Source organism: Pimephales promelas, chromosome 23 (genome assembly GCF_988280905.1).
Source record: "Pimephales promelas chromosome 23, fPimPro1.hap1.1, whole genome shotgun sequence".
NCBI lineage: Eukaryota > Metazoa > Chordata > Actinopteri > Cypriniformes > Leuciscidae > Pimephales > Pimephales promelas.
The window spans coordinates 22,617,867-22,637,500 of NC_142791.1; the positions used below are offsets into that span (position 1 = coordinate 22,617,867).

The 19,634-nt window shown below is 37.4% G+C and overlaps 2 protein-coding genes across 3 annotated transcripts in view; one reads left to right on the plus strand and one right to left on the minus strand.

Moving 5' to 3' along the window:
• Positions 1–3,476: 3,476 nt before the first annotated feature.
• Positions 3,477–12,518, minus strand: tmem167a (transmembrane protein 167A). The gene is made up of 4 exons (XM_039678176.2): positions 12,396–12,518; positions 10,968–11,077; positions 4,077–4,111; positions 3,477–3,982 (listed from the first exon to the last, which is right to left on the minus strand). Exons 1-4 carry the CDS (start codon positions 12,396–12,398, stop codon positions 3,912–3,914), a joined length of 219 nt encoding a protein of 72 aa, XP_039534110.1. The 5' UTR covers positions 12,399–12,518; the 3' UTR covers positions 3,477–3,911.
• Positions 12,451–19,634, plus strand: part of xrcc4 (X-ray repair complementing 4) — a 55,917-nt gene continuing 48,733 nt past the window's right edge. The window contains exons 1-3 of one of the 2 annotated variants that reach the window (XM_039678172.2): positions 12,451–12,589; positions 19,089–19,231; positions 19,340–19,533. In XM_039678172.2, the coding sequence (XP_039534106.2) occupies positions 12,585–12,589; positions 19,089–19,231; positions 19,340–19,533 (342 nt within the window). In that variant the 5' untranslated portion in view covers positions 12,451–12,584. The remainder of the gene's footprint in view (positions 12,590–19,088; positions 19,232–19,339; positions 19,534–19,634) is intronic. The other variant, XM_039678173.2, reaches the window with a different exon arrangement.

Below are 19,634 nucleotides of genomic sequence, written 5' to 3' on the forward strand. Positions count from 1 at the left end.
ATTGAATCATTCAAACAACCCATCTTTTTTAAATTAAATATTTTTTTTATTAGACTGCAGCACTTAAAATTTTGTCAGAACCCCTAGTAATTTACATGTTATTTTATTTAGGAATTTTCTGTTCGGAATCGTGATCTCCATTTGATATAAAATAAATCACGATTCTCGATTTATCTAGAATTGAGCAGCTCTAAAAATGGCCTATCATAAATTATATAAATAGTCTTAAATTTGGTGGGGAACAATATAAATCGTGATATAGCATATTGTGATTAATTATTCAATTTCACAAGGCAAGAATTTAGGCCATGTCCACACTAATACGTTTTCGATTGAAAACGTATATTTTTCTCTCCGTTTTGGCCTTCCGTCCACACTGAGACGCCGTTTTAAGTCAACAAAAACGTATCGTTTGGAAAACGCTCTCCAAAGTGGATACATTTGAAAACGCCATTTTCGCGTTGTAGTGTGGACAGTGAAACCGGAGGTATTTCAAAACGATGACGTAAGTTTAGTCATGTGATCCATGTAGTACCAATAGATATTCATGTTTATCGGTATTGTGCCTGTTATGTGTTATTCATTTTTACACTATTGCTAAAATATGTTACTTTCAATGTTACTTAATATGTGCTATTCTTCATAGCACAGTACTGCAAAGATAACAGATAATGTAGTCTACTCACATTTGCTGTCCTGCGGCAAAACAGGAGAGCAATTGCGTTTTAGACCAAACATATGGTCTCGAGACCATATTTTAATGGTCTTGGTCTTGTCATGGACTCGTGTCCATTTGGACTCGGAATTGACTCGTACTCGAACATTTTTTTTTTAGGACTCGGAATTATTCCCGAGTCCACTCGAGTTCAATTAAAAATATTTTTCATGATTATTAATGTATGATAATAAAATATTTCTTGACACGCCCAGTGATTGGTGATTCTCTAGTGCGCAACTGCGCATGACAACTTGTAATAAAATTACTTTTAACACCACCTACTATGTGGCCTTTTTACCCTAAACTGATCATATTTTTTAAACTCTAAGTAAATTCAGTAAAAAATAAATAAATAAAAAATAAATTATTTCTCTAAGTAAATAAAAGTAAATTAGGTAATCAACCCTCACTGGTCTCTGTCTCGACTCGGACTCGACCGTCTCTGGTCTCGGACTCGACTCTCTATGGACTCAGTCTTGACTCGGACTCGACTCTCTCTGGTCTCGGTGCCGACTCGGACTCGAGTGAGGTGGTCTCGACTACAACACTGACTGAATGCGACCTGGACGCATCCGTGATGGGGAGATATTTTCTAAATAAAATTATCCTGTTATTGTGCGATGACATTATTATTTATTTTCCCATCTGTATCATCTCAGTGAGCTTTTGTGAAGTTTCACGCATGCGCAGTAAAGTGAATTTAGAAGTTTCTCATCCACACTGAAACGTCGGAAAACACCTGAAAACGCTAGTGTGGACGGAGAGCGTTTTTAAACGAAAACCCCGTTTTCAAATGTAACCGGATTAATGTGGACGTAGCCTTAATTAACCTGGCAACCCTGTAATATTTCTGCTCTTCCATAAGCGCCATCTACTGTTAGAGGGTGAATTTGACGAGAGTTTTGCCAGGTCTAACAAAATATGATTTGAAGAAAGAATTCTCACAATAGCAGTTCAACATATCTACTCGCACAAAAAAAAAAAAAACCAACTAAATAATACTGATCCAAAGAGATCAGAGGAACTACAAAGATCTTAAGTGTGATGAAGGAGAACAGAGTTGTCTGTTCTCTGTTGTCTGTCTTCAAGTAAACGTTTTTACAATGGCTAATAGACAAAATCCTCACACTTTGATGAGTGATTTACCCTGCTATACAGCTTTTACTTTGATCGCTGTCAAGCGTGGTTGAGTTTGCACAGATTTATGACCTCAAACACTGCCAGAGAAAACAATTTTCCCAATAACATCTTCATACCTCCTGGATGAACTGACAGATTTGTGATCAAATGCAAATGACCCCCCAAAAAACATAATTTCTTATGATTTGTTGATATTCCGTCACATTTTTAATGACTCGACATTGTAAGTTTAGCGTTTTATGAGAGAATGAAGCCTACCATTTCCTGACTGTGATAAAACTAAACTTTGACTTGCCAGTTTAAATAAAGGAGCCTTGATACAGAGATCACTTTTGGCAACTCAATAGACTATTTTTAACATGTATATTCCCTCTGTTTTTATGGGTTTTTATGATTTTTTTTTTTTTACATTTGTTATGACATCCGCTTCAAACAAAGCTGGTGATAACTTTCGATAACTCTACAATACAGAGCTACCGCAAAAAAAAAAAAAAAAAAACAGTAGCACCTCATTGCAGTACACAAGATCCAGGGGGCGGAGTTGGATCCACATCTAAGGGGTGGAGATGGACAGGATTAGGGGTGTGGTTAGGGATCAGGGGGCAGAGATGGGTAGGTGTAAGGTGGATTTCGTGTTCTGCAGTGAGCGATTTCCTGGATTTCGTGTTCTGCAGTGAGGACCATCTTGATCCAGGGGGTGGAGTTGGATCCAGATCTAAGGGGTGGAGATGGGTAGGATTAGGGGTGGAGTTAGGAATCAGGGGGTGGAGATGGATAGCATTAGGGGTGGGGTTAGGAATTAGGGGGTGGAGATGGGTAGGATTAGGGAACAGGGGTGGAGATGGGTAGGATTAGAGGTGGGGTTAAGGAATCAGGTGTGGAGATGGGTAGGATTAGGTGTGGAGTTAGGGATCAGGGGGAAGAGATGGGTATGATTAGGGATCAGGGGGTGGAGATGGGTAGGATTGGGGGTGGTGTTAGGGATCATGGGGTGGAGATAGGGGTGGGGTTAGGGATCAGGGGGCAGAGGTAGGTTTATGTATATAGGATCCAGATCCATCTCCTCCCCCTGGATTTTGAGTTCTGCAGTGAGGACCATCTCCAAAAAAATGGAAGTTCAAACTGAAGATGGCTGCGTCCTTGTTTCTCTGGTGGTCAAGCTCTAGTGTTTTGGCGGATAAACATATGGTTGAAAACTAGATTTTGACAATTTATTTAACAAATAAATGCATTAATTTTTGGCACGTTTGAACCACCTATAAATTTACCTATACTCCTTTACAAAAAAGCATTATAATATTATTTAGAGATGCACAATATGCAGATTTTAGCCAATATTAGAATGTTCCTTATCACAGGTGATTTGATTTTTATATATATATATATATATATTGAAAACAGACATTAAGCATATTATTTAAATTCAACTTCCAACCTTTTCTTTTCAAGTCAAACTTAACTATGCCACATTATGAACATTTTATGCACATTAAATCATTTTAATGTCTGATTTTACTTATTCTACTGTATTGATTTATAATATCAATCATCATATCAGCTGTCTGGATCACTAATATTATTCTACTATACAGACATGTCACCAAAATCAACATTTAAATCAGATTTCTGCAATAAATTCATTTTTAATGCAAACTTCGCCACATCTCCATGTAAAACAAAGAGTTAACAGACTCAATTGAACAATTTAACAAGCATGATATCAAGCACATCTGTGCGCATCAGATTTATCCAATGTCCAATAATAAAACTGTCAGTGACAAGCATTTTGGCTCCAACAACAAACGGTACATCAGAACTGCTTTGGGTGCACGAGTCAATGACAACTGGAGCATTACCATGGAGGCAAATAACAATTTGTATTTACAAAAATAGGTCCGGGAGGCTGAAAGTTGCCTCCACATGCATTAACAGAAGCCCAGTTCTGCCCGAGAGTCGAATTGTCGCCCGATTACACATGTTCCCTGCTGTAGAATCTTATGGCTGTTCTTGGATATCATCTCAGCTTGCTCCAAATCCTCAAACGCTTCCGCTGCTACTCCGAAAATAAAATTGAGAAGGCCATGATGATACAGCAACACGCCACGTAAGGGCTTTTGCGCTCACCTGAAAGGTAATGTAAAAGATCATTACCACCAAAATAATACATCCGACTATATAAAAAACTCTACATGAATCGGCTATCTTTGACGTTACTTACCTATTCTTGCACATTTCCAGAATATTCCGAGAAATCTGAGGGCAAAAAGAAAGGGTTTAAGGTTAATGCTTGAACAGATATAATGTAAAAATTAAACTGAAACCAACTATTAACTATTAACAACAGCAGCAGCAGCCCTGGGAACTCATTTAAATAATAATAATAATAATAAAACAAATACTATGGAAGTCAAAGTTTGGTTACCGACATTCTTTAAAAAAAATATTATTTTGAGTTTAACAGAAGAAAGAAATTCATACAGGTATGGAACAACTTTAGGGTGAGTAAATGATGACAGTATTTTAATTTTTGCGTGAACTATCCCTTTAAAGGATAACTCTGGCGTAAAATGAACCTTTGGTCTAATAAAACATTGGTACCTAGTCGACCGTTCTCTAAGATTTGTTTTCATGATAATCGAATGTAAAAAGTTTTATCTCTAAAACTGTTTAGTGTATAACACTAGTATATGGGGGCATATAATAAGTACAACTAAATCGCTAGTTAATACAACTAACAAGGCTCAAAATAGCCCCACACTTACAGTAACATAATGAGGCTCCATACATGCAAAACGAAGCATTGAGAACTTTGTAAGTGTACAGACAGTTTAATAAGAAGATACATTATAAAGACCAATCGTTATAAAGTTCAATTCGTGAATACAGGCAGCAGCCATCTTTGGAAAATAGTCTCGATAAGTCGAACCAAGAATTTGACTTATCGAGACTGTTTTCAAAGATGGCTCCTGTCTGTATACACGAAGTGGACTGTCTTTATAAAATATCTTCTTATTAAACATTCAGTACACTTACAAAGTTCTCAATGCTTCGTTTTGCATGTAGGGACCCTCATTATGTTACTGTGTTAGTGTGGGGTTATTTTGAGCCTTGTTAGTTGTATTAACTAGCGATTTCTTTTTACTTATTAAATGCCCCCATATACTAGCGTTATACGCTAAACAGTTTTAGAGATAAAACTCTTTACATTCGATTATCATGAAAACACATCTCAGAGATCGGTCGACTAGGTACCAATGTTTTATTAGACCAAATGTTTTGACCATTTTGCGCCCGAGTTCTCCTTTAATATCTAATATGACCCATCCTGGAGATCCTGGAGGGCCACAACCCTGCAGAGTTTAGCTTCAACCCTAATTAAACACACCTGGGGCCTATACCATGAAGCCGGTTTAGGTGGCTAGCCAGGTATGTTTCAGTTTAGTTTGTGCCAACCCTAGGTTTTAGGCACCATTAAAGTGGTTTAGCTTTTAGCAGTGTTCATCACCATAGTAACTTGCGCTCCACAGCTAACCTGGTCCAGGGCAGGTTATGTTCCAGGTAAGAGGTTGCAAAACGAACTTGGACCAATCAGCTGTGAGCAAAATTACACATCTGACGCGATAAATGCCGCGCAACAGGCAACCTGTAACCCGTGTAAATTCCAGGCAACCTGTAACCCGTGTTTTTCCAACCTTATACCCGTGAAAGTGCACTGTAACAGCAGTCAAACCCGTGACTTCCCACCCGAGAACTCGTACTAGATCCGTGTACTCCCAGTTACAAGCTCTGACGTCACATAGTCCGCGAAACCATACAAAAAAATGGCAGATGCCCTACGGATGCAGTGTTTCTGCAGGCGGTACACGGTGAGAATACACTTTAGGACAGTATAACGTTAACTAGTTTTCAGTCCATTGAGAGCAAGGATAAATTAATACCAAAATTTCCAAATATAAAAATAAAGTAAAATAAAAAAAAAGGTATAACAGCTTATCTTGCCTTATGTGCCGTTTTTCTTGCTCAGTTTCCCTCAAATAAATAAGGAGTAAGCACCTGTTTCTACTAGAGCCCGACCGATAAAGGATTTTGAAGGCCGATACCGATACAAATGTTTTTGGGTTTTAAAATCCGATATATCGGCCGATATTTTATTTATTTTAAACTGGACATGATAGTCACAAATTTTGTCATGCTTATTTGAGTTAAGAGAACTGATGGGGATGTTCTTTTAATTGTTATTCAAGCAATGTATGTATCGTGACCAACTCAACAAGAACGGTGTAGAGTGCCCTCTGGTGGACAAACTATACAACTCCAACACTCATGACATGATTGAAGCATGTTTCGTCCGTTTTTATTTTATTTTTTAAATATTCATTTATCGGCCATTATAACTGCCGATACCGACAGTTTGGAAAATGCCTAATATTGGCCGATAATATCGGTCTGCCGATATATCGGTCTGGCTCTAGTTTCTACTCCAAATTAAAGGTCACTACGTAACAAATGATTAAAGACAAAATCATCTGGCTTTTAGTGATGCTTATTTAGAGTAATAAATGTGTATGATTTAGGAATTATTTAAGTAATTATTATACCCTTAAACAATCTTACATGTACAATTTCAGTTCATCAATTATTATTACGCAGACTTTAAATGAATACGTTTATAAAAGGTAATATTAAATATGCTTCAGAATCAATAAATGAAGCTATAAAATGACTACATGTGAGCTTAAGGCTCAATCCCAATTCACCCCTTGGCCCTACCCCTCCGTTTTGCGCGTTCACGTCTAGGGGTAGGGTGTCCCGATTCTTCTTGAGATCGAGGGGTAGGGCGAAGGGGTAGGGCTACATAGCCCTCGAAACGGAGATTTTTTATAGGCACACTCCAAACGGAGGGCTAAGAGAAAAGTTCACGGAATGCATCGGAAATCACCGGCGAGATGGATCGCAAACGGTTAAAAATTTAAATTTAGCGTCAGATGATTCCACCACACACTTTATTTACTATTATAATAACACTATAGTCGTTTAAATGAACAAATGGTATAATAAATTACCTTTCCGATCAGAAAAGACATACATTTCGAGGAAGGGATGTTATAATCATCGTGTTTATTCAATGTTAAGAGCAGCTGCGCTGATTGTCAGTTGTTGTCACGGAGAAATCCTGTGCAAACTCTGTAACGGCAGAGCCATCGCCGACGACTGACGTATCGGGTTCATGAAGGCTTGTTCCATTTCATAGGGGAATATTTCAACCCCTTGGCCCTTGTAACGCCGTTTTAAGGGCCAAGGGGTACACTCGAAAACAAGGGGTAGGGCCAAGATGTTCAATTTTCTCTATACCTTTATCAACTGTATAAACTAACTTCACAACTTTTACTTGCACTGATATACAGTAACGAGACTATTTCTTTTAGTTTTCCTCTTTCATAGACAGCTATTTTCTTCTTGCTGTGTAAATTTGTTTTAAATTCTTAATAGTTTAATATGTTTAGTTAATAAGTGAATTGTGTTGCTTCTCTCTCTCTCTCTCTCTAGAAATTAATTTCAATGAGTTTTGAATGAGTTTCACTCTTTCTCAGCATGTGATTGGCTGTTCGCTATTGATGTCACACCTAAACTCAAGAGTTGATGATCGGCATCATGGTACCAACAAAGCCTGGTTGGATTGGTTTGGTTTTGTCAACTCGAAACTAATCTTGCAACCCTGAGTTTGTTCAACTACCATCATGGTACAGGCCCCAGACACGCTAATCAAGTCCTTCAGGCTTATTTGAAAACTGCATGTGTGTGTGTGTGTGTGTGTGTGTTGAAACTTAACTCTGTAGGGCTGTGGACCTCCAGGAACTGAGTCTAACACCCCTGCACTAGAAGTTAGCCAAGAGTCAATCAGTCTTACTTTTCAGTCTGAAACTAGGCCAATCTACACTTTTATGTAGCCGATTTCAATAATGTGATATGTAATTTGTAAGACTAGTCTTAGCGCTTTTTGCAACCGACCCCTGTGCTGGATTTCATGGCTTAAACACACATTGACGAGTAAAAGAAAAAGCAGTCTTGCGGCAGCATCAGTCTGCCGACTGCTTGTCTAGGAAGCGTGAAGCAGAAGATTACAGGGGGGCAGAACTAGATGACTGACAAGATTCACCGGGGCTGAAATGTCATAACAGACGCCTGACAGAACTAAGATCTACGAGCAGACGGGCATCTGGCATGAACAGAAACAACAAACGGGTCAGCGAGAACATCCACTGTCAACAGTCTGCGCTGAGCCCCGGGAGCAAAACCGCACCTCTGTTTCCCCAAATTAAAGCAAGCCTTAACACACTTCTCCAGTAAACTCTTAAGATTTCATACCTAACAATCATTCACACATGATTTAATATTTGATGTCCTTTGATCCGATCATTTCCTTTGTGAGCTGCCAGGTTCTGCCCATGAGTACTTTGCAGTAAGTCACCATAAATGGCAAACTGCAAAAGTTGGGAAGTGTTTTACAGTAAAAACAGTTACTGGTAAATAACAAGGTAACGTTGTACGCAGTTTGAGGGAGGTGTGAAAAGCATTACTCTAATGAAGCAACTCCAGCTAACTTGTCTTGGATGGGGCATGTGTTTGTTGAGATCAGATCGCTGGATGTGATTCATGTAAATTATCTTCTTTCATTTCCTGGTCCTGTCATGTGAAGTCCAAACATGTGGTGAACATCTTGTTGCTCTAATTCGAGATTAGAAGATTGCTTTACCTTACCCCCACAGATCTGCCCCCAAACCAACAATGACACTAAACTTAGATTAAATCAATTAGGAAAGTAAATAAAGGATGTTTTATTGTAAAATAGAGAATATGTTTCTGTTTACTTTTTGGCCATTAGAATAAATTCCCAGAACCCCCACCCCCCTCTTTTATGCTATTTTAAAGGTCCTAATTTCATTTTGAGGGTATCCCACAATAAGGTAAAAAAAAAAAACTTTCATTTTTGCATAATATATATTGCAGCCTCGCTTCTTTTCTCACCGTCTCTCTCACCCAGACTGTTATGATTGATCAACTCTGCTCTGATTGGTCAAATGACCCAGCCTGTTGTGATTGGTCTTCTCTGCTCTGATTGGTCAGATGCCCCAGTCTGTTGTGATTGGTCAACTCTGCTCTGATTGGTCAGATGCCACAGTCTTCTACTCTACTCTGATTGGTCAGATGACCCAGTCTTTTGTGATTGGTCTACTCTGCTCTGATTGGTCAGATGACCCAGTCTGTTGTGATTCGTCTACTCTGCTCTGATTGGTCAGATGGCCCAGGTCTGTTGTGATTGGTCTACTCTGCTCTGATTGGTCAAATGACCCAGACTGTTGTGATTGATCTACTTGGCTCTGATTGATCAGATAGCCCAGACTGTTGTGATTGGTCAACTCTACTCTGATTGGTCAAATGACCCAGACTATTATAATTGGTCTACTTTGCTCTGATTGGTCAGATTGCCCAGACTGTTGTGATTGGTCTACTCTACTCCGATTGGTCAGATGGCCCAGTCTGTTGTGATTCGTCTACCCTGCTCTGATTGGTCAGATGGCCCAGGTCTGTTGTGATTGGTCTACTCTGCTCTGATTGGTCAAATGACCCAGACTGTTGTGATTGGTTTACTTTGCACTGATTGGTCAGATGGCCCAGAGTGTTGTGATTCGTCAACTCTGCTCTGATTGGTCAAATGACCCAGACTGTTGTGACTGGTCTACTCTGATCTGACTGGTCAGATGACTCAGACTGTTGTGATTGGTCAACTCTGCTCTGATTGGACAGATGGCCCAGTCTGTTGTGATTGGTCTACTCTGCTCTAATTGGTCAGATGACTCAGACTGTTGTGATTGGTCAACTCTGCTCTGATTTGTCAGATGATCCAGACTGATGTGATTGGTCAGCTCCACTCTGATTGGTCAGATGGCCCAGACTGTTGTGATATGCCAACTCTGTTCTGATTGGTCAAATGACCCAGACTGTTGTGATTGGTTTACTTTGCACTGATTGGTCAGATGGCCCAGAGTGTTGTGATTGGTCAACTCTGCTCTGATTGGTCAGATGACTCTGACTGTTGTGATTGGTCAACTCTGCACTGATTGGTCATATGGCCCAATCTGTTATGATCATCCCAGTCGTTTGTGCTTCTTCAAGCTTAAGATATTGATGAGTGCGCACTCTGGTTGTGAGAGAAGCACCGAACACATGTTAAAACATATATTTACTCTTCTAGCTGACTCAGACAGCCAAGGTCACTGGGGTCACTCAGGCCAGGCTCCTACGTGACCAACTCTTAGTTAAAGAATTTACCATACTTCTCATATTCAATCACCAGAGAATAATGACGAATATTGTCTGAACCTCTGATTGAAAGTACATCTTGTCAGTATGTTTTGAGAAAGTTTCCCAATCAGAGCTAGACTATCTCCAACCTTTAAGAAGCTGTGTATCTGTATGTGTGTGTGTGTGTGTGTGTGTGTGTGTTTATATGTCAGTATCCTTTATTAAAGGACCAGATCTTCGTAATATGAGCAACTGCCACGCACAAATGATGAAAAAATGCTTGTGTTGTTGAGTATAATTTGAAATAATTGGAAACGACAACATGATCCAAACTTCAAGTCTCAGTTACAACTACAGTATTTGAAGCCGGGGAAAAGAAGAGGCAATGAAAACCATAGGCTGATATTATGCAAATTGTTACAAACATAGTAGGTTTGTGCAGAAAGTAAGAGTGGAATTACTGACGACTCGTTTCAGGCTATTCAAAATTGTTTTTTAGGACTCAATAACTCCAAATGTCATCCACTTGAATCTTTGTAGACTTTTTACATTCAAAAACAGTTATATTATATTAGTAATATAACACACTGCATAAAAGGTAATATCCCAAAAGCACAATAGGGGCAATTTAATTATGAAAAAAATTACACAAAATATAAAACAAAAGCAAACCTGTTTGGACAGCATCTTTAACGTTTCATCTGTCTATAGGTGCTTAAAGCGAAAAGTCTTTCTTAACAGGCATATTTATTTTAAAAATGTCAGAATGTGTGCTATATAAATATGCAGATTGCAGTAAACATACCCCGTTTTGTTCTTATCCAGCAGGGTGGGAGTGAGAGCTCGAATATACGCACAGGTGCAGATGAGCAGCAAGATAACGGTCAACAGACTCTGGAAATTAAATATGGCAGACTGCAAGAGAAACATAGGGGAAATTAATAATTACGCACTTATTAATGAACAACTAAACTTGTGAAGCACTGTAACAAATATATAAATATTTAATTTACATTTAGAAAGCTTTATTTGTTTATTTAATGGTTCAGCTGATTAATATTCTTTCATAAACTGACTATAAAAACAGTGATGTGTGTCTTGGCAAAACCATAACATTATACCAAACCATTATTTTTGGTATAAGAGCCTAGTATGCATTCACTCTGAGGCAAGTGTTATGTACAAAAATGAATTAGTTTTCATTAAAAAAAAAAAAATAAAACATGCAAAGAAAACACAACAGTGATTCCAAATGAAATCTGCAGTCATGTATTATAGCAGAGCATTTACAGTCTTTAGCATGATTTACAGTTACTTCTGTATAGGTACAACCGTAATTGTCCAAAAAAAAAAGAGGCATTCACATAAAAATCCCATGAAATTCACTTCCAAAAATGACAACTTAATTTAGTGATTGCATTTTAATATTATTGATTTACTAACTCTAAATGCCATTTGTAATTTTCTTCTTGAATGATGATTTTTATCAAACTTGTATATTTAAGTTCAGTAATTTCACTTAAATAACAATTAATAGGTAATCATCATTACCATTTAAGTGAAATCACTTGACTTAAATATACAAGCTTGATAAAAATGATCATTTTTGAAGAAAATTTCAAATGGCACTTAGAGGCTTTTGCATCTGAACTCTTCATATATATATATATATATATATATATATATATATATTATTATTATTAATTCACTCACTATATATACACATATTCTATAATGTCAATTATTCCTTTGATTGCTGAATTTTTATTAACCATTACTTCATCTTAATTTCGTGATTGCATTTACTGTTTTCTTTGCAGATTTCATAAATATGAAAATACTCTTCTTGGTGCATTTTAATGACATAAGTTTACTTGAGTTCAAGGCCCATGTTATCACTGCCACATCACACTCGCAGCTCAGTAATACATAATCAAATGGTGTTTTCAACAGAACTCAACCGTGACAGTTCAGGACGATAGTTACAAACACAGCTCACAGATTCATTCATCCACACAGCACTGCATTCATCCACACGAGCAGCTGCTTTCTGTTTAATTCCTGCATCACATTTAACTTCTGCTAACATCGTCTTCAGTTTCACTGCACCACTGACAGATATATCTCGACATTAGAGAACATGCGACGACATGCCAGTCAATAAAATCAACCTGACAGCTCGTTTCTACTTCGCGTTTTTACAACTATTTTAAAATACAAGTTTAATACTCACCATCTTGATATATCCCCCGGCCAGCCAACTCACACTTCCGGTGTAAGATGGAAATGACGTCAGCAGTACGGCAGCCTGGAAGCGCGAAGTGTCGAAAAGCCGGATGGCCAGAGAGGAATGAAAGCAACTGCTGCTGCAGGAGTGTTTTGGTTAATTTGAATTAAAACTCAACATCCATTTCCTCTCAGAATGAGGTGAGACTTTGCAATGTGATCCCGATACGACTGAGTTCGGTGGGAAATGCGCCTGTTTATGATAATTATGATAGTGTTTGTGTTTTCTGTTGATATTCTAATCAGTTTCCTACATAACCAAAACACAAGCTAATAGTTCTGCTTCAGTCATAAAATGATACACCTAAAAGGCATAAATCAGCAAGAAATATAGTTATGAGAAACATTGTTTGCCTTATTTATAAGAAAATATAATTTAAGAGTAATATAATATAAATCAGAAATATAAGAGCAGCATTGAAGAGGGTTGTGTTATCAACATTTATTTGACCTAGAAATCCTGTTTTTTGTTTTGATTCCTTTGATCCCCGTAATTGGTATTATTGCTGTAAAATAATAATATTTAATAACTAAAAGTTTAACTCCATTTTTGGATTTTTTTAACAGGACAGTCCATTAATAGGACATTCCATATATAATATAGATGGTATATTAATAATGAATACATAAAAAACATGTATCTTTATATATATATATATATATATATATATATATATCATCTTATAATAATAAATACATAAAGTAAACACACAGGCACACACACACATATTATTGTTATAATTATTATTTATTATACAGCCATTGGTATATATATATATATATATATATATATATATGTGTGTGTGTGTGTGTGTGTGTGTGTAATGTCATAAATGTATTATTGACATTCCATATATGAATGAACGTTGTGTGTATGAATGGGTGGCAATGTGTAAAGTGCTTTGGTGGCCATGGGTCTGTTGTAAGCGCTTTATAAATGCAGTCCATTTACCATTATTAATTTCTTATATACTAATGCCAATGTGATTGCTGTATTGTCAGTAGGCCTATCTATGATATTTTGGTGGGAACTATAGTTACCATGGCGAGATTTCATAAGGGTAAAATGAGATGAATTAACATAATGTAGTCATATGTAAAAAGGCATGGTGCAGGTCTATGAATTATTATAGTGTTTCCAGCACAAAAACTATAGAGATGTCTTTTCCATGCGGCTGGAACTTTGTTTTTGTTTTGTTCCTTTTTTCACATAAGGGTCATTCGTTGTCAAAGGCTCTTCGGCTAAAATTTTAGATTTTTTTTTTTATTTACTGAATCCAATATATTTTGTAGAGGGTGTTAAAATGACAATTTTCACCTGAGACTTGGAGCCAAATTACATAAAAATGACTTTTTTCATAAAAAAGATTTTAGCAATCTTTGTTGCATTATATGTCACCAGTGATTGATTTTTGACATGGAATGATCCATAAACACAAATTGGGATGTAGTATGAACTTTTTATCCTTTTGACAAACACTTATATAAATGTTTACAGCCATTTATTTAGAAATGAAATTACATCACATTTGTCAGAAGCTGAGGTTTTTATCTTTTTTGCAAAGATGTTTTCAGAAATGTATTCATTTAAGTAGCTGAGGTTTTTGTGGTCTGTGACATCATACTATCATCACACAGTCCGTGTCCATATCATTTCCTTTTCCAATGATGCTCTCTAGTGATTCTGTCAAACTAAAAATGTGTGTATGGATGTACAAAACACAAGCCATTGGTTTCAACAATCTCTTTTTTCATTGAGCATTTTTAGCATGGAAATAGTGTGACTTTTCCCTTTTTTTAAAAAAGAGTTGGAGAATTGATTCATTGTGTTTTGTATTTGACTGCTGATGACTTTTGGGATCAGGAAATAGTACTCAATTCAGCAAGCCATAAATCCTTAGCTTTTGGTGGCCTATGTATATCTCTATTCATGCATTGAGAACATGTTGCTCAGATGCAGCAAAAAAATCTGAAATATGCCAAATGTGGAGTGCAGAATTTTTTTTTTTTTTTTTGTCTCATGAAACCTTTAAAGTCAGGGTTTGGCTCATATTTCTTGTTAAATCAAAAGAACATTTACGACATTTAATTAAAAGTATATTTAGTTTGTGACTTTATTTTCTTGACAGCTAAACATATTCAGCCCAAATTAGAACTGTAATTTTAAAAAAAGTAGGGCTGTGCAAAAGTTAATTGCGATTAATCGCATCCAAAATAAAAGTCTGTTTTACATAATATATTTGAGCGTGCTGTTTATAATTATTTTGTATATATAAATACCTATGCATGCATGTATATATTTAAGAATTATTTGCACTTAAATTCTGTATATATATATATAAATACATAATCTATATTATATAAATATAAATATTTTATATAGGAATAACACATTTTCTTAAACATATACATGCATGTGTGTGTATTTATACATACAAAATAATTATATACAGCACACACAAATATACTATGTAAACACAGACTTTTATTTTGGATGCGATTAATCGCAATTAACTTTTGCACAGCCCTAAAAAAAAGATAATTTTTACTGTAATGCAAATATAATTAATTTGATTTAAATTTAAAGCATTTATACATCATGGTACTATTTGATGAATTTAATTTACAATGATTTAAAAGAAACATTTATGTAATGCAGTGATAAAAATTGCAGGCAAACTGTGTTTAATTAAATTGCTTTTATAATAATCTCCCAAAGAAGATTATATATTTATGCTAAATAAAATGTTTTTTTTGTTTTTTTTTATTTCGATTTTTGGGTGAAACCCAGATATGTCTTCATGATTTTCACTCTTGAGAGACTTCCTTTAGCTTCCACAGCTGTGCAGGACAGAAGAGACAGTAAAACATTTTTTGTGCATATTTCATAAGAAGAGATTGTCAGTGCAGAATGTCAGTCTTGTTTAGACAAGAGGGTTTTGTTGAGTTACTCGTGACCATCTGTGACGGAGTGGAATGTTTCTTAATTACACCTCCGTGTCGCTCAGAAGCTCTCACATATATTATTAAGAAACCAATAATCTTAAATGACTGGTAGTGTGAGTTTGACCCAGACCTTCACGATTATAAGTCCCTCCTGTTAAATTTTTTTGTCCATTTTAAACAGGCATTTCAAACAAATTCTGTTCATATGAACTCTTTATTCATCAAAAAAAAGTGAAAAAATAGAATGGGGTTGTACAAAATTACCAAATTTCATTGCACAGCATCTCAAATGTTGATTTGATCATTCTGAAATGCCACAGTATCTGTCATTGGGTAAAATTCCTCCCAGAACTGTCTCACGTGATTGTCTTCCCAAACAGCGTCTCAGAGGTGCAATTTATGATTAGGTTAAAGGAGTAGTTCACTTTTTAAAAAACTTTTTACTCACCCCCATGTCATCCAAGATGTCCATGTCTTTCTTTCTTCAGTTGAAAAGAAATGAAGGTTTTTGATGAAAACATTCCAGGATTCATTGGGAACCAAACGGTTCAAGGTCCAAATGAGAGTTTCATTGCAGCTTCAAAGGGCTTTAAACGACACCAGACGATGAATAAGGGTCTTATCTAGCGAAACGATCAGTCAATTAAAAAATAAATAAAAAAGTTTAAGTTTTATAAGCTCAAATGCTCGCCTTGCTCTGTTCTGTGATGAGCGTTCGTGACTCTCCTGTTCATAATCGTTCATCAAAATGAACAAATCTTTTTTCGAGTCATGACTAGATAAGACCCTTATTCATCATCTGGTGTCGTTTAAAGCCCTTTGAAGCTGCACTGAAACTCTCATTTGGACCTTGAACCGTTTGGTTCCCAATGAAGTCCATTTTATGGAGAAAATCCTGGAATGTTTTCATCAAAAACCTTAATTTCTTTTCGACTGAAGAAAGAATGACATGGACATCTTGGATGACAGGGGGGTGAGTAAATTATCAGACAAAAGTTTGTTTTTTTTTAAAGTGAACTACTCCTTTAAAAGATGTTCCCCAATTGTAGAAACTTCTATTTTTATATCAGATATTTTGCACCAATTTCCCAGGAAGTGACTATTTTGTTTTCTTTAGCACGTGGGATGGAAACAGTGTTTTATGTAATATTTCAAAGGTAAATTTGCAGCTTTGGCTTATGACATCCATTGTTTTGCGTTCTCTTTTTTTGTTATCACGATGGCCCCCACTTCATTCCTTATCCCCTCTCATTCCCAAATCCTATGTATGGAAAGTGACTTGAGATCTGCTTCACCACTTTAGAAGAACAGCTTTCTCTCATCCACCATTATCCAGGCCAGCGAGACGCCGCTGGAAAGATAGCGGTCGAGTCATAGGCGCATGTTCTGGATTGGAATATGGCACATATAACTTGTTTTGTTTGGATGAAACAGCTGTGGATAAATGTTTGGGTAATTAGATTGAACTTCTTGAGAACTGAGCCACATCCTGGGGTTTCCACCCTGACCCCCTCTTGTCTTCTCAGCCACATCTAAAGAGAATTCTCTGTCTTATTTGTCAAAGCCGCCTTCTCATATTCTTATAGGCTTCATCTGTCATTACCGAGGACGAAAAATCACCTCTGTGCAGATGTTACTGTAGCTAATGAATGGCTGTCCTGTTTCCTTGGTTCTTCAGATACGACGAGTCAACGACCCCCGCTGTTCCAATCACTTTGGCCAAAAGTCACGTCAAAAATAGCAACAATTTGGTTAGTGATGCGTGACGGGAGGGAAACAGATGTATACTGTTCACTCAGGGCTTTGGACACATTGATTATCAGTTTGACAAGCAAGCTAAAGTCAGTCAACACAGATATACTGCATGTTGTCCTTCACCTTTCCCCTCGCCGCTGCACATTGTCAGCTCTGACCTGAGAGGTCAGATGTTTCTCACACATCACTCTCTGGATATTGCTGACTGCTGTAAGGTCTGACTCCATCTGGTAATGGTCGAGCGGTATCTAGAAAGAATGACTAGGCATTCAATGGATTTTGCAGAGTTTTACAAGTTTTCTGACCATTGCATGGTCATTTTTTGACTAATTTATAAAAGTTTTTAGCTATCAAGAGTTTGGTACTTTGGTACACTTTCACATTTTACCTTATTTAAATGAATTTCACAGAATTCTATAGGTTTGCACAAGAATTCAGTACTGCAGATTCAGTCTGATGCTGCGTTCATGTGCTATGGTAATTATGGTAAATACCAAAAGCCGACGTGGAAAATGCACATAAACACCCCCTCATGTGGTATTTTCAAGTGGGCAACTCGTAGAATATATTGATGGACGAGTTGCCAAGATGAGATAACCTTTGAACTTTTCAAAATGGCGGAGAGCACCGCAAGAGTCGTGAATGGTAAAAATATATACTATTCATGATCTAGAAAATATATATAGCATATTATTTACCTTTTGAGTTTTGATAAATCATTTTCTTGCTGTTGCAGATGACTTGAGCAATCTAAAATAGTTTTAGCTAAATAACAGGTCTGGATCTCCATCTTTTTACCACATTAAGACAACAAAAGCACTTGAACGCAACACACTGGTAAGGATCAGTTCACAAGTGGAAAATATCCTACTTTCCATAGCACGTGAACGCAGCATGAGTCTTTACTGATAATTTTAATTTATATACACTCACCTAAAGGATTATTAGGAACAACTGTTCAATTTCTCATTGATGCAGTTATCTAATCAACCAATCACATGTCAGTTGCTTCAATGCATTTAGGGGTGTGGTCCTGGTCAAGACAATCTCCTGAACTCCAAACTGAATGTCAGAATGGGAAAGAAAGGTGATTTAAGCAATTTTGAGCGTGGCATGGTTGTTTGTGCCAGACAGGCCGGTCTGAGTATTTCACAATCTGCTTAGTTACTGGGATTTTCACGCGCAACCATTTCTAGGGTTTACAAAGGATGGTGTGAAAAGGGAAAAATGTCCAGTATGCGGCAGTCCTGTGGGCGAAAATGCCTTGTTGATGCTAGAGGTCAGAGAAGAATGGGCCGACTGATTCAAGCTGATAGAAGAGCAACTTTGACTGAAATAAGCATTTGTGAAGCCTCAACACGCACAACCTTGAGGCGGATGGGCTACAACAGCAGAAGACCCCACCGGGTACCACTCATCTCCACTACAAATAGGAAAAAGAGGCTACAATTTGCAAGAGCTCACCAAAATTGGACAGTTGAAGACTGGAAAAATGTTGCCTGGTCTGATGAGTCTCGGTTTCTGTTGAGACATTCAGTGGGGGATGTTTTCTTGGCAGATTTTAGACTCCTTAGTGCCAATTGGGCATCGTTTAAATGCCACAGCCTACCTGAACATTGTTTCTGACCATGTCCATCCCTTTATGGCCATTATTTACCCTCTGATGACTTCTTCCAGCAGGATAATGCACCATGTTACAAAGCTTGAATCATTTCAAATTGGTTTTCCAATTGGTTTCTAGAGAATATTTTCAGCACCTTGTTGAATCAATGCCATGTAGAATTAAGGCAGTTCTGAAGGTGAAAGGGGGTCAAACACAGTATTAGTATGGTGTTCCTAATAATCCTTCAGGTGAGTATGTATGTACATATATACTGTGTAATGATATATATATAATGAATATTATGTAATGATGTTATTATGCTCATGTTTTCTGCAGGTGTCGTAGCACTAGCGTGCGTCAGATCTCCATTTCCTCTGAGCCTCATCGCATTTTCTTTCTCAAGCTAGAATGGGCTGAGGATCTCGGATCTGGCTTCATCATCCTCCTGTCCGATGGCGTCTCTGCGTGGAGTGGTGAAGGTAGGAAGTCAAATGATCACATTTAAATGACATTAACATCCTTCAAAACTGCCATGAATGTGCTTTTGGTTTCAAACCACATGGCCTTTGCCTGGGTTGATTGTTTAGTCTCAGAGGAGGACGTGTCCCGTGAAGCTCAGGACATGGAGATGGAGCGAGAGCGGTACGTTAGTGACCTGCACCTGGCTTTGACCGGTGAGGGCCCGGCAGCGGAGGGGGAGTACAGCTTCCAGCTGACACCTGAGATACCCAGAAGCCCCCTGCTGCAGCTGTCTTATGAGAAGGTGCAGAACGACATCTCGGTGAGTGGCACGCAGGACAGAGTGATGTAATAGTCTCACTGATTGACACGCACTTGCCTTGTATGCAAACAAGGTTCGAAAATGAACACTCGCAGAGCAAA

What these genes read in the sequence shown, in the direction of transcription:
- tmem167a (XM_039678176.2), bottom strand. An exon ending in CTGGATAAGAACAAAACGGG is followed by an intron (nt 4,112 to 10,967) that starts GTATGTTTACTG and finishes TTTTGCCCTCAG; the next exon opens with ATTTCTCGGAATATTCTGGA. An exon ending in CTGGAAATGTGCAAGAATAG is followed by an intron (nt 3,983 to 4,076) that starts GTAAGTAACGTC and finishes ATTACCTTTCAG; the next exon opens with GTGAGCGCAAAAGCCCTTAC.